Source organism: Heteronotia binoei, chromosome 5, assembly GCF_032191835.1.
Source record: "Heteronotia binoei isolate CCM8104 ecotype False Entrance Well chromosome 5, APGP_CSIRO_Hbin_v1, whole genome shotgun sequence".
Lineage (NCBI taxonomy): Eukaryota > Metazoa > Chordata > Lepidosauria > Squamata > Gekkonidae > Heteronotia > Heteronotia binoei.
The window spans coordinates 115,037,433-115,052,006 of NC_083227.1; the positions used below are offsets into that span (position 1 = coordinate 115,037,433).

General features: G+C 44.6%; 2 protein-coding genes across 7 annotated transcripts in view; one reads left to right on the top strand and one right to left on the bottom strand.

Moving 5' to 3' along the window:
• Window positions 1–1,563, top strand: part of RNF44 (ring finger protein 44) — a 93,232-nt gene extending 91,669 nt beyond the window's left edge. For all 6 annotated transcript variants that reach the window (XM_060240195.1, XM_060240193.1, XM_060240194.1 and 3 more), the window contains one exon: window positions 766–1,563. In XM_060240195.1, the coding sequence (XP_060096178.1) occupies window positions 766–828 (63 nt within the window). In that variant the 3' untranslated portion in view covers window positions 829–1,563. The remainder of the gene's footprint in view (window positions 1–765) is intronic.
• A 9,277-nt stretch (window positions 1,564–10,840) lies between these two features.
• FAF2 (Fas associated factor family member 2) overlaps window positions 10,841–14,574 on the bottom strand; it is a 30,873-nt gene continuing 27,139 nt past the window's right edge. The window contains exons 10-11 of the mRNA XM_060240207.1: window positions 12,345–12,488; window positions 10,841–11,601 (exon numbers count right to left, since the gene is read on the bottom strand). Coding sequence (XP_060096190.1) covers window positions 11,419–11,601; window positions 12,345–12,488 — 327 coding nt within the window. The 3' untranslated portion in view covers window positions 10,841–11,418. The remainder of the gene's footprint in view (window positions 11,602–12,344; window positions 12,489–14,574) is intronic.

The following is a 14,574-nucleotide window of genomic DNA, read 5'->3' on the forward strand; positions in this document are numbered from 1 at the left end:
GATGTGAATGATGGTGTCTCAAATGAACTAGTACTACTTACTGCTTAATGTGTTTGTATACAGTCTTAGGCCCCCTTCTCATACTACACTTGGGAACTCTACTACAGATACCCAGCCAAAAAACCCATACACGTAGCATGCATGTTCAGAAGGAGTGTGGGTGTGTGTTAATTGCCATCAAGTCACTTCCAACTTGTGGTGACCCTGTGAATTAGTGTCCTCCAAACCATCCTATCATTAACCAACCTTGCTCAGGTCTTGCCAATCCATCTCATGTTGTGTCTTCCTCTTTTCCTGCTGTCTTCATCTTTTCCTAGCATTATGGGTTTTTTTCCAGTGACTTTTGTCTTCTCTTGTTCAGAAGGATACATGTGTAGAATTTAGTGCTTTCTCCTTTAAAATACACATGTGAGGGGAGAACAGTGAAAAGTTGGGCAGTGTCTATGTATATGTGCCTTATAAAACCAAGGTATAATGTGCATATTTTTTTACCTAGGATATCCATATTTATGAAATGGATGGTACTGATTAGGTCAAGTCACATGTGCAGTTTATTCTGCTTAAGATACACTGATAGGATTTGTCTTGCCTCTTGAAAATGGCCACTGCTGTATCAACCTGGTAGTTCTGTTGGGTTGGACAGACTCTCAACATCAGAAAGGCTGTGTATGTGTCCCTGCAGTGGGCGAGCCCCGAGCCTCTGTGGTAGAGTGGGTGAGCTAGACTGATGCCTCCAAAGTCTCACTCTTGCCTTGGCCCTTGCAGGCAAACCGCACATGCCCAATCTGCCGGGCGGACGCCTCAGAGGTGCACCGGGAAGCCGAGTGAGGCTGGTCGACTCGCTGCTGCACAAATTCACTCCAGGATATGGACCTTGGACCAGGGGCTTGGGCCAGCCTGTATGCTTAGCCTCTGGGGCCTCTCCTGGGATGTGGTGAGAATATAAGCAATGTATGACACCTCCTTCCCCTCACCCCGTGGCATGGACTGGGCCTGGTGGCAGTGCCAGCTCTGCAGTGTCACGCTTTGTAGGGGGAGGCATCCCCATGTGCTTCGCACTCCAAAGACTCTCCATCCTTGCGCCATTACGCTCCAGGTGTTTGCATTCCTTTTTTCTTTTCTTTCTTTCTTTTTTAGTTGGTGTTTCCTTTCCTTTTTGGCTGTCTGACCCAGATCTTAGTCCAAAATCTTCTCTTTTTGGTGGTGCTAGGTGGGGTCCTTGAAAGCAGAGCAGCTCAAAGGGAGAGGCAAGGAAATGCCTGCTTCAGTCCCACCAGCTACAGTGTTGCACAGCAGGTATTGTGTTGGAAGGATGGGGTGGATTGGTTGCTACAGTATGGTGTGAGTGGCCCCTATCCAAACCATGGCCCAGGGCCACCTTCTCAGGCAACACCCCCCCCTCCCCCGCACACACCTGAGATGCTGGGTAGAATTCAGGGCCATTCCTGCGACTAATGGGGGTATTGGAGTGAGAAAGGCCTGTTAAAGGTCCCAGCAATATACCACTGCCCTCACTGCTGTTGCTGTGAGGCAGTGCTGAGGAATTCCTGCTACACCCCCTCCCCCCTCAAAAAAAGGAGGACTGTGCAAGTGGGAATGTCTGATAAAGCAGCTAGCTCTGTTTGCTCCGTACTTAATCCAGTAGAGCCTCTCTTTGTGAGGCTTGTGTTTTGGGATTTGAGAATCATGTTCTAGCAGGTGCTTCTGCCTGTTTTCATCCACTCTCCGCACATGCATGCACGCACCCCAAGTGCTGATACATTTGGGTGCCCCACTCCTTATCAGTATCTGTCTCTGTGGAACCTACTTTGAATCAAGCTCGTCACTTTTAAAATATATATATATTCCTGGTTGCTATTTCTCTCTCCCCATTTTCTCCTGTTGGGGGAGATATTCGACAGTTTGTAGCAGAAGCCTTTGATCCTGCTGTTATGGCTAAATCGCACCCTCTCCTCTGCACTGACCTCAGGCTAAGCCCCTGAAGGCTGTTGGGCAGCTGTGACCCTCTCTGCAGTAGGCTCCTGGGCAGAGAGCAGATGGGGAATTATTTATTAATCTTGTTTTCATCTACCCTTGCAGCAGCTATCCTGGGGAAAGCCCATCTGGTGAAATCTCTCTGGGATATGCTGAATGCCGCTCTGCATCAGCCTTCTTTCCTTTACTGTAGGGACCAGGCAGGCATTTTCATTCCCTCCCTCTCGTGTTGTGTCTCTCTCCCATCAAATCTGGCCTATTGCTGCTGCCACCACCACCCCAATGAGTTTTTCTGCATGGCCTGATGCTTGTGCCCTGGATCAGGCGCCGTGGGTGCGTGTTTTGTTTTGTTTTCTTAAATGCCATGATGAGCGTACACTCAAAAGTTGTGTGCCTTCCTGTGTTTGCACACACAATCCTACCTAAAAACACCTGCTGATTGGAAGCAAGAAAGCAACCAACCTGCCACCCTGGTACAGAAACCTGTAATTGTCAAAAAAAAAAAAAAGTTGTTTTGCATGATGATACTGTGGAGCAAGAGAGAAGCCCTCGCCGTGTAGTTGGTTTGTGTTCTGAAGCCTGGCAGAAGACTCGGAGAGGATGACAAAACCTAATGTAAATGTTCACAAATTATGCATGCATGTTATGACCAGCTTGGAACTTGGTATTGGCTAACTCTCTAGCCAGCTGTGGGGTGATGGGGGGTGGGGAAGAGGGAGTTCTTTGTGCTCAGCTGATTACTGCCATGCACTGTACTGCACATGTCCGCAACGCCTCACAAGGACCGTTAACGCTTTTCAGGGCATTTCCCTCTCCCCTCCTCCCCCTCTTCAGTTTTAGAGATTGATTTGAAACTGGGGTTGGGCTAGGAGGCGGCAGCAGCAATTTTGTTTTGACTTCCAGCTTAAGCTAGAGGTTGCATGGTTCAATAGAGGTTTGGGCCCCTATGCTATTAATAGGTGTCTTAAGGGGAGAATTTTGGCCAATGCAGCTTATCCTTTATGGTGCTGCAGGGGCGGGAGAAGTTGCATCCGTAAAATACTACTTTCTCTGCAACTATTAACAGTTTGGGAGTCTTGTCCTACATTGACTCGGGTAGTCCTACAGGGCAAGTCTGGCAGCACAGGTGTCTGTCTGGATTTGTTTCCCACCAACTTCAAGGTGGACCTCTGGTTTTCTCTGAACATCTGTCCCTCCTAAGTGATTCTTGATTGTAGTCTCTGCCTGACCTTTTTAGGTCTTCCTTTCCTTTTTGAAGGGAACAGTGGATGGCGGAACATGAGAGCAGTAGCTGCTAGAAAACCCTGGGCTGGGCCATGTACTCAATCCAGGGACCTCCAAAGTTGCTGCCTGACTCTGCATTGATGTGTCCCTTTGTCCCAGAGCAGAGAGGTATTAATGGAGCACATGGAGTGCCCTGATAGTTCCATTAGTTTCGATCAGCCCAGAGGGAACGGGACTTGCAAGTGAAAATCCGCTTCCAGTTCTGCTCTTTTCTGTAGGACATTCTGAATTTTGATGGTGGCTAGGGAAGGGGAAATGGCCTCTCTTAAAACAGTGGGCAGGCGTAGTGTAGCTGTCGGGTGTTTTTCTGCGCACTCCAGCTCTCAGCAATACTTACCTCTGAAGCAGGGGAAAGCCTGTGGGTGTGACTTGAGCCACTAGGCCGTTTGCCACTGGTGCTCACGGCCGCATGTGGCAGAGGGGAGCAGCTATTTTCCCCTGGCAGTTGCTGGAATTCTTGACCCATCTGAAGATAGGGAAGAGAAATCTGGAAGCTGTTTGGGGCCTCTTCAACCGCAACCCTTTGGCTCCTGCCTTTGGATTATGCAGGCACACAACCAGGCAGGGCAACATAGGAAATAGCAAGGTTAAGGTTGTGTTACAACCTGACAGTGGCTTTTGTTCAAGAGAAGCAGCTGGCCTGCTGCCACGATCAGTGTATTGAAACTAACCTGCTGAATGCTGGGCAGGTCCCAGCTTTCTTTTAAAGAGATCAGTGACCTGAATTTCTGATGAATGAAGATGATGTGGTCCCCCCCCCCCCACTCCTTGCTATGTTTTAGCAGATTAAGGTTGTTTTTGCAGTCATTTTGGAGAGGGTCAAATAACTAACCTCTGTGTTCCTATCCTCATCCCCACCCCAAAGGGTTAGAATAGCTGCAACTGGATATCTAAGCCAGGTACTGGCCCTTGCACACACCCAGAGGAATGGGCCACTTGCCATAGTAAAACTGCACAGACACCAGCAGCTCCTTCTCCCCAGTCCTTCTGTGACCAATTGAGTCGCCCCCTTCCCCTCACGTCAAGCCAGTGCCTTGTGTCAAACCCACTTCCTCTTCCCCCCCCAGCCTTTCCCCTTGTTTCACAGCTTTCTAAGAACAAAAACTTATTTCACGTAACACAAATAACCAAAGGTCTTTACTCTGTGTATGTATATATTTAAAAAAAAAAACCCACAGGAGGTGTTTCTGTATTTATAGCCAATCAGAATCGTGCTGGTGCCCATCTGTTTTAAGTGCTCTCTTCTTCCTCTCCCACCATTGCCCCCCCCCCTTGGGAAAAGCATGCTGGAAAGGTTACTGGAGGTGGGGAGGGTGGAAAAGCCTTACGGTTCTTCTGATGGTGACTGGAAAGCTCACAGCTCGTGTGCTGCAGAATTTATTCCAATGAGCAGCTAAAAATGATCATTTAAAAAAAAAACAACAAAAAAATTACTAAAACATTATTTAGGATGTTTGTGATTGCTGATTGCGCTGTAGATGCCACTGTTTACCAATGATTTCCTGTGGTGGGATAGTGGACTGTTTGCTGTTCTTTTATACCAGTCCAGTGCCCTCCAGAGGGAAAGCTCGGCTTTTCCCTACAAGGAGAGAAGCCTCCCTGTAGGGCACCAGGGCATTTGTTCTGTGTTAGAAAGTTTTATATATATATATATCTATATCTATATATATATATAGATATATATAATATAAATATATATATATAATTTTTTGCTCTGTTACTTGCACATTTTACAGTTACCTCATTTTCCCATGTATGTATTTGAAAAAAGGCTAATATATAGAGAAGAAAAAAAAGGTTCTTAAAATCTCTAAAGTGTTTGTTTTTTTCCATTCCATTGGAATCATATTGGTTTGTAGCATTTAACATAACTAGTATGTTGTATTATATATATGTGTATTATACTGATTGAAATTTTTAACAGATTTGTACTTTTTTTAAAATGAAAGTTGCTAGTTCTGCTTGACCAAGTAGTGCAATCATTATTTTTTTTAATGTTGTGGCTGATTTTGAGAGGGATATTCACTAATAAATGTATGATGTATACCAATGAGGGCAGGCCAGTCTCTTCTGTTGCCAGAGGCCATGCTTTCAAGAAGAGCTTCTTTGTTAAACTTGTATCCTGTTTTTCCTGTAAGGAGCTCAGAATGGCATTCTGGCATCACAACCCTGTGATGTGGTAGGCTTCAGTGAGTTTGATCACAGAACAAGGCTTTCTGCTTGGATTGCTTACATCCAAAACAGGAACAACCTCAGATGTTCAAAAAACCCAAAACTTTGCAAGGGAGGGTGTTAACTTGCTCATAGCATATCAGTGGTTTGTACTGAAATGGGTCTTGTAGGCCAAACCACAGATTTAGTCTGGAATAAGGCTGTTCCTTAAACTAGCATTTCTGAAAATGGGTGGCTGCTATTGATGTAAGGTGCCCTATAGTCTGTCAGCCACTTTGTGCGTGGTTGGTCTCAACCCAGTGTTGCATCTGCCCACACGCCTCTCTTCACCACCACTACTCAAGTGCTTGTTTCCTTTTATGAAAGGCAAATGTGCAATGCTGCATCCGTTCACCTAGATTTCCTTTTCTAGTAGTTGAAATCTTTGTTTTTAAAATAGTAGTCATTATTGGTGTATGTAAAGGTGACTTGGTGTAACTGTCAGATCATTTATTAAAGAGGTAAACAAGAAACAGATTGTACTTCTCAAAGGTAGAAGCACTTGTACAAGAAACCTGCAGAATGTTAAATTAAGGAAAATAAGAGACAAAAAAACCCAAAAGAAGGTACTAATGAGGATGTGATCATACCCTAAATCAAAACTTGAATGCTACATGTAGTCAGACCTGTAAAGATGGCCACTGCTTACGAAACATATTGGACTAGCTTTCCATCTTAAAAGCCAGGGGCAAAACTGTTAAATTTTCCATGTTGCGAGATTCTCACTATTAAGGTAATTATCTCCTTATCAAAACACACACTATTTTCTGTATTTTGTTCATTTTTTAAAAAAGATTGGTACCTGCACTTGAATGCAAGGAGCTTGCCTTTCCCCTTCTTTGCAGTGTTGAAAAAGCATATTGTAAGCCTGCAGATGACAGGTTTTCCTAATCCACTTTTCTGAAACAGCCAATGATGGTAAGACTGCAGGGACAATAAAATAGTCCTAACCTGGCTAGGCCAGCACCCTTCTCCTGCATCCTGAAATGGTACAGTCTAGTCACATCTACCCACATCATGTGGTCTTTGAGATTAGGTACTATTGTTCTAGAATCCCCTGAATATGATGTAATAGCTTTGCTGCCATGTGGTTATATGTATCTCAGTCTAACGGTTAGATAATACTATTTGTTCCATTTCTGCAAGATGCAACTCAACCCATATGTGGATCTGTCTTGTACTACTGTGTACCAGATACTTGTAAAACAGTGAACCCATCTTCTTAAATTAATGCTAAGTGGTACCTCCCTGCCCATTTTGTTCCCAGCTTTTACCACCAAAAGGCAGCACTCCTGAATTTTTATCCTGAAGTGACTCCAACTATCCTCAAAGCAGCTGAGAACAAGGGGGGGAGAACATCTTTCAGTGGCAGCTGACTCTTAAGAATCTGCAATGCATTCATTTATTTATGAAACTGGTGCATCGTATAAGGGCTACTTTGCTATTGCAGATGGGAGATTATGGCTGGTGTTCCAGTAGTGAGTATTGCAGTTTGGCCCCAGCAAATTTGGATTTTTAGCCTACCTGTTATAGAAAGGCAGCTTGCATGTATTGCCTTTGGTTAGGATCTCTCCCCCTGCCAAACACAGCATTGAATCCTGCTATAGTTATTTTCAAGATATTTGGAAGGGCACTGACCATAGCCAGTCATTCTGAAGATGTTATAACATACAGGGAAAAGTTTCTCTATTAGATTTGCCACTATCATATTGTATTTTCAGGCTAAGATGGTTGTCAAACTTAAAATTGAACGTACAGCTTCCAGGGTTTCTGCCATGCCCATTTTCTGGTAGCATCAGTTCTTCAGGCTAAATGTCGAAGATGCCACAGCAGTTGCTCACCCCAAAACGTAACACCACAGCAGTCTCAAGCAGTGTAGTCTGGGTTTCTATAAGCCTGGAGATGTTTACCAAGTAGGAGCTGGTAACAAGGTCACCCATCACAACCCTAGTTTTCACCCCCAAGGCTTTGGTACATAGGTAGACCACATATTCACGGAAACACAAAATTGTTCCTGTCAAGGTGGCTGTACGGAAGGACAAAACCTCAGCTTGTACCAGGCCTCTAGTGCAGTCATCTTCAACTTTTCCAAGCCAAGGTCAGTATGGGACTCACTGAGTTACTAGCATGTGACAGTAAGAAGAGGAGGATCTAGAGTTATACTTTCACCTGGACCAGGATTGTCCCAGGGGGCCTGGAGCCATGAAATAAAAGTTAAGCACTAGAAGGTATAGTAAAGAACAATCCTCTTCATCAGAGAATGACCACACATAATCCTGCCGCCTCAAAGTAGTTGCATGGGGTCCTTGCTGTATATACATCCATGGTAGCAAATCCTTCTAAAAACTTCTGGCAGTTTTTCTAATGCAGTACTCAGTGCCTCACACAGCACTCTGCTATTTACTCAGCAGGAGAAACCAGATACTTAGCTCTGCTTTGTCTATGGGGATAGAGAAGAGGCAGGTATAGTTTAAATGCAAAGTCTTAAATCCTTTGTTTCCTCACTCCAAATCAGTATGCATAGATGCAACTTTTGCTTACTTACACAGGCACTTCTGATGATCTCCCACTTTAGCCATTCAAATAGTACTCAGTCCATAGCCACATCTGCAGCTGTCATCAACCCCAAAGGGCCACATATACTTCCATCCCTGTGCTGAGGCCTGCATCTCAGGGAATATTGGCGTTTACTGGTTCCACCTCTGGGCTGTTCCAAGGTGATAACCACCTGCCACCTACAAGCTCCTCCAGGCAAAGGTCTTGTCCACTTTTCTGAAATGGGGAGCTACCCAGAAGAGCCAAAGGTGGTATGATATGGACTCGAGACAAAGTGACTAGAACATCTTATAGAGAGTTTGAGGTCCTATGAGATGGCAAAGCCAGAAAGCTTACTTTGCGGCTAAGATTGTGTCTGCGACTTTGCGCCCAGCACAACTGTTTAGTATAATTCAGATGCTTACAACATTGCTGCAAGGCAGGCCAAATCTTAGGGAATTTGATATCAGCTGTGTGAATTTTTTCACAGACAAGATCTCATCGCTCCGCCACAACCTCTGCCACAGCTGAAACAGTATGTGAGCTTTAGGCTCTGTGCCTGTCTTCTGGATCAGCTTTGGATCATTTTAAATCACTCAGTCTGGAGGAAGTTGACAGAATCCTCTCTACTGTGCAACGTGTGATCTGGACCCTTGCCCATCCTGGCTGATTAAAGCTCGCCAAGGAGAGCTCCGATATCTTATACGGGATATTGTAAACAGATCTCTCTTGGAAGGGCCTTTTCCAATGTCTCTTAGAGGCAGTGGTCTGCCCTCTCTAGAAAAAGTTTCCTTTAGATCCGGCCGAATTGGCACACTATCGGCCGGTCTCAAACTTACACTTTTAGGGTAAAATTATTGAGAGGGCAGTAGCGCTACACTTAGAGCTTTCTGGAGGATGCTTCCGTCCAGACCACGGGACGGAGACAGTTTTGGTCGCCCTGGTAGAGTACCTCCAGCGGTTCTTAGACCTATTTTGTTAGATGTTAGACCTATCAGCTGCGTTCGATATGGTCGACCATCAGTTGCTGACCCACCGTCTCGCCAACGCAGGGATCTAGGGGTTGGCCTTACAGTGGCTTTCCTCTTTCCTTTGCAGTTGGGGACAAAGGATGTCAATTGGGGGAGAATAGTCTTGAAGACACACGCTTAATTGCCTCCGGGCGGTTCTATCCTTAATGTTAACATCTACATGCACCCCCTTGCCCAGATTGCCCAGAGGTATGGCCTGGGTTGCCACCAGTATGCGGATTACACCCAGCTCTATCTACTGAAGGATGGCTGATCTGAGGATATCCCAGAAAACCTGGACCAGGCATTGCAAGCTGTGGCTGGATGGCTTAAACTGAGCTGACTGAAGCTGAATCCAATGAAGACAGAGGTCCTTTGCCTGAGTCGTGGTGGTCTGGGTAGGGAAATTTCCCTACCAACTTTTGACAGTGTGCCACTGACAATGGCTCACAAGGTCAGAAGTTGGGGGTGCTACTGCAGTCCTCCCTGACAATGGAGGCCCAGATAGCAGCAACTGCGAAATCCACCTTTTTCCACCTTAGGCAGGCAAAACAGTTGGCTCCTTTCCTTGACCGTAATGACCTGGCAACTGTGATCCATGCAACGGTCACCTCAAGATTGGACTACTGTAATGCCCTCTACATGGGGCTGCCCCTGTCACAAACATGGAAACTGCAGCTAGTGCAGAACGCCGCGGCCAGGCTGTTAATGGGGCTGCCCAGGTGGGACCACATACAGCTGGCACTGCAAGAATTGCACTGGCTGCCAATAGTATAGCAGATTCGTTACAAGGTGCTGGTTATTACCTTCAAAGCCCTTTATGGCCAAGAACCTGCGTACCTGAGGGACCGTCTGTCCCCACACATTCCCCAGAGGGTACCAAGATTGGGAACTCAACATCTTTTAGTGATCCCTGGGCCGAGAGAGGCGAGACTGATGGCTACCACGGATCACGCCTTCTCAGTAGTGGCTCCCCACTGGTGGAACCAGCTGCCAGAAGAGGTTAGGGCCTTGCAGGACCTCGCCCAGTTCTGCAAGACCATACTCTTCTGGGCTTGCTGTCGGCTGACTTTGAGATTGTAACAGGAGGAATCAAGGGGGTACTAACACCATCGGAGCTGAACAACAACAGAATGTTACTAGTGCCAACTGTTTTTAAATTGTTTTAAATTTAATTGATTGTAATGTGATTGCTGTAAGCCGCCCTGAGCCTGCCTCGGCGGGGAGGGCGGGGTATAAATTTAATAAAACCTAAACTTATGTCAGAGCCAAATATGGCTCCCAAGTCATGGAGTATTTCCACCTTAGAGGCACATATCCTGTTAGAATTCTTGATGAGACCTTAACAGGAGAAACAGAAAACACTACTTTGAACCCCAGCAATCTTTTTTTCCAATAAAAAGGATCTCATCCCTGCCAAGATCTCAGTAATATGCTGAGGGATCAAAGCCCCAGGTTGCCGTTTACTTCCTATCTGAGTCTAGGAAAGGGACATGAGAGTCTTTGTAGGTTATCAGCTGTCATGTCTATTTACACTTAATGTCATCCACCTCACCCAATTCTGATATTTCTGCTGTCTTTCACACCTTTTTTTCCAGTCTGAACTGAAAGCATCCCTCGCAGTTAAAAACCCTTACAAAAGAGGACAGGGCAAGCTTGAGGGGCTGCAATTAAGGCAAACATAGTGCCAAATCCAGATTTAGGCTTATTAAAGCATTAGAGCATTTAGTCTTAGCATATACAGGTTGGGTCAGGCCACCATTTCAAACTAAGCAGTGCATCTGGGCCAGGCACAGGCTGGGTACATAGTAAGACACAGTCAGAAGTGTTAGCACAGGCACACTAGAGGCAGAGTTTATTACACTACGCAGGCTAACAACCTTGGGGAAGAAGAACCCCTGTAGTTAAGAATGTCAACCAGCTCCTTAAAAAAAAATACCATCAATACCATTGTAACCCCATTCTCCTTTGGTCAATACAAAGCAAAAGAAGATTTATACAGAGTGAGAAGCTGGAAGAAACCCCCTGCTGCCTATTCCACCCAAACCTGGGCAGATGTTTATCTTGGCCCACAGATAGTGTTGTCCTCTGGCTGTCACGAGCAGCAAGTATTATGTTTTCTAATGTCAGAAAACTGGGGTATATCATTTTCAATAAAAGCAATAGTTACCAAGAGCTGCCATTCCTGATCTTGGGAGGGTAGTCATGGCCTCCCCCATCTGCCCTCTAAATGTAAAAGGGTTGAGTGTGCGTGAGTGTGCATTTTCTCTCGCCAGTGCAGACGCATGGTGTGGCTGACCAAAGCCACATAGTCTCTGATCCCTCATTTGTACGCAGCAGTCTTTTAAAAAAAATATTGTATTATAATAGGAATCTCTTTCCATCTCTGTATTTTGGAAAAGTGTCAATCGTCCGTGAGGTCCTGCACAAAAAGAACTTCTGTGTGGCTGAGTCCAGCTTCTTGGAGCGTGGGTGGGTTGGGCCACTCCTCTGATGGAAGGCAGGGCAGGACACGGCGAGGGAAGTTGGCCTCAATCTGGAACTTCTCTGGGCTCTCTTTCAAAGAGAATAGGAAGTCATGGATCACCTGGAAAAAAATTAGAGAATTACTTGCCATAGGACTTGCCTTGTTAAGAAGTTTTTGCAGCTGTGGGATAAAGCAGTTCAAAGTACTTAAGTATGACTCAGCAGTCGCCAAATCCAGGTTAGGAAATTCCTGGAGATTTGAGGGGTGGAGCCTGGAGAGGGTGAGTATGAGAAGGGGTGGGGCCTCAGGTACAATACCATAGATTCCATCCTCCAAGTCAGCCATTTCCTCCTGGGGAACCACTGTTGCCAATCTCCAGGTGAGGGCTGGAGATCACTCAGAATTACAACTGCTCTCCAGATGGCAGAGATCAGCTTCCCTGCAGGTGTGTGTGGCGGGGGGGGGGGGGGAAGAGTAGTGAATGCCTTCACTTGGGTGGATGGGAAGACAGCAGGAGTGGGGAGGGGACTTGCTCAAAGCCTCTTTCTACAGCCCACTGTATTTTTCCTCACAAGGGCCTTATTCCTAGTCTATAATAAATTAAGCCACCTCAAACCTTCCTTACCTAAGCTTCTTGACAATTTATGCACTAGAAAATAAAAGTGTTACAGAAATGAATTAAGCCATTGCTGTATTTTGCTTCAAATCTTTTCAACTTTACTTAGTTTCCACACAGTTGTATATTGCACTCCTCATCTGAATCACCAGAAAGGTAGTAAGGTAGTTTAAGAATTTAAGATTTGTGTCCTTCATTCATCAAAATATTTCCCACTAGAAAGAAAAGCATGGGTCTCCATCCTCACCGTTAATGACTGTGTAAAATGGAATCGCCGTTCCACCCTGGAGTCATTAGGCATTTTGAAGATGATTTTGACACTTTCTGGGTCATCCGGATGAGGCTCTGGTGGAAGGCATTCAGATTTCCGTTCTTTCTCCTCCTGCAATGTCTGTAGGCAAAGAAAATGGAGTTGTGAACAGGCAGCATCTCCACAAGTTAACTAAATCCAAAAATAATTGTAGAATAGCAATTGACAACTTGACAATGATGATCAGCGCATCCCAAACATTCCTCAAAACCAAAGTGAAGTTATCTTTCCTATAGATAAAGGAATAAGTGTGACAGAGGATATTAGCAACAAGTTTGGTAAGGCTGCAAAGTAATTTTTACTGCTAAGTCCAAATTTTTAATGTAGGTATTTTCAGCCTGCTTTCCTCCCCCAATGAGGATCCAGTGCAGCTTACAAAACTGTTCTTCCCTCCTCCATTTTATCCTCACAACCACCATATAAAATAGGTTAAGCTAAGGGAGAATTAGCTGGTCCAAGGTCACCAACTGAGTTTCATGGCAGAGTGAGGATTTGAACCTGGATATCCCAGATTCCTAGTCCTACACTCTTTAACATTTAACCACTATAACACACTGGCTCTCTTGACATTAAAGTCCCATTTAATTCAATGGGAGCTAACATGTTTTCCACAGAATAAATTTAGCTGGATTCTGTCCAATGACATCTGCTTTATTAATCTTTTGACAGAAAGTACAAATGTGTACACTGATTTCTACTGTTCACTTAGTGGGCCAAAGGTAAGATTTGATGGATTAAGAAGAATGCACATATTAAAAAGATACAAAAAGGATGAACTAACAAATGGAATTTTTAATCCGTTTGCAGTAATGATAGCTGTTTCATTGTTCAGATTAAAAATAGATTCATTTGGCATGATTATACAAAAAATGACATTTCCATTGTGGAAGACTGACCTGCTGGTAATAAAATCAAAGAAAAGTGCACATTACTTTGATATCTATTCCTAACCATCCATCTTTCAAATGCAAAGACAGGTGCTAATGAGAATTGATGAGTACTGCCATATTCTAATATACCAGCTGCAGAATCAAATCAAATTAAGGATTCACTTTGGACCCCATGTTCCTTCCTGCAAGTGAGGCACTGAAGGACAAACTTGCAAGATCCTACAGAGTCACTATGCAGCACTGGAAACTACTAGAAAGGAGATCTGCCTAAAATTTCATACTGTAATACCATGCAATTATGAGGGCTCCTTAAATTTTATCAGCAAAGGGGAAAGGGGGTCATAGATCAGAAAGAGATACAAACAGGAGCAAAATACCATTGCATTTGTTACAGTGTACAACAGCTGTAGTAATGAAGAAAATGAACATTAGCTAACATATCTTAACAGTTAGGATTTTTTGAACATCAACACATTTATATTGTATGATCTGAATTCTCTGTTGAACTGCTACTACCATAGGTTCACTGATCAAAATACATGTTTACTGAAGCCTTAATACTGCATATACTTCAGATAATAAAAAGCAGCAACTACCTATGTATTTGGTTCAGAATTACATCAGAAAAGACACACATGAATTCAGGGCTTTTCTGTAGAAAAAGCCCAGCAGGAACTCATTTGAAAAATTAGACCACACCCCCTGGCATCTCGTCGTTTCACACAGTGCTTTTCTGCACAAAAAGCCCATAGGAACTAATTTGCATATTAGGCCACACTCCGCCTTCAACTTAAGGCTAGATCCTGCGTGGCACCTGATATTACAGCCACGCAAAATATGCCTAACAATCTGCAGCTTCAGGGGCCAGACTCCATCCTGGAACTCCAAATTTCTGGTGTCAAGGCATCTTAAGTCACTTTTAGCAACCAAGCAGGTTGATCTGGAATCAGTAGAGCTGTTGAGCAATACCAACCAGGCATTAAAGGTCCTGCTAACTTTCAGCAGCACGAAAATTCCACAGCTCCTCTTAATTAGGAAATCTTCCCTTTGCTCCAAAGGTGTTTTCCCTGTAAGAGTCTTCCAGAACACTTCAGCTGCTCCACTTTTTCCCTCATTGTCCATAGCCACTCGGTCTGGGCAAAAGGAAACTACCATCAAAAGCACCTCTAAGCCTGCTGCTGCTATCAAAGGAAACAGCACTTCACCAAACAAGGCTATGCCAAATGACCTAATTAACTGGACAGAACCTGTTGAGTCTCCTCGCCTCCTGGGTGAGA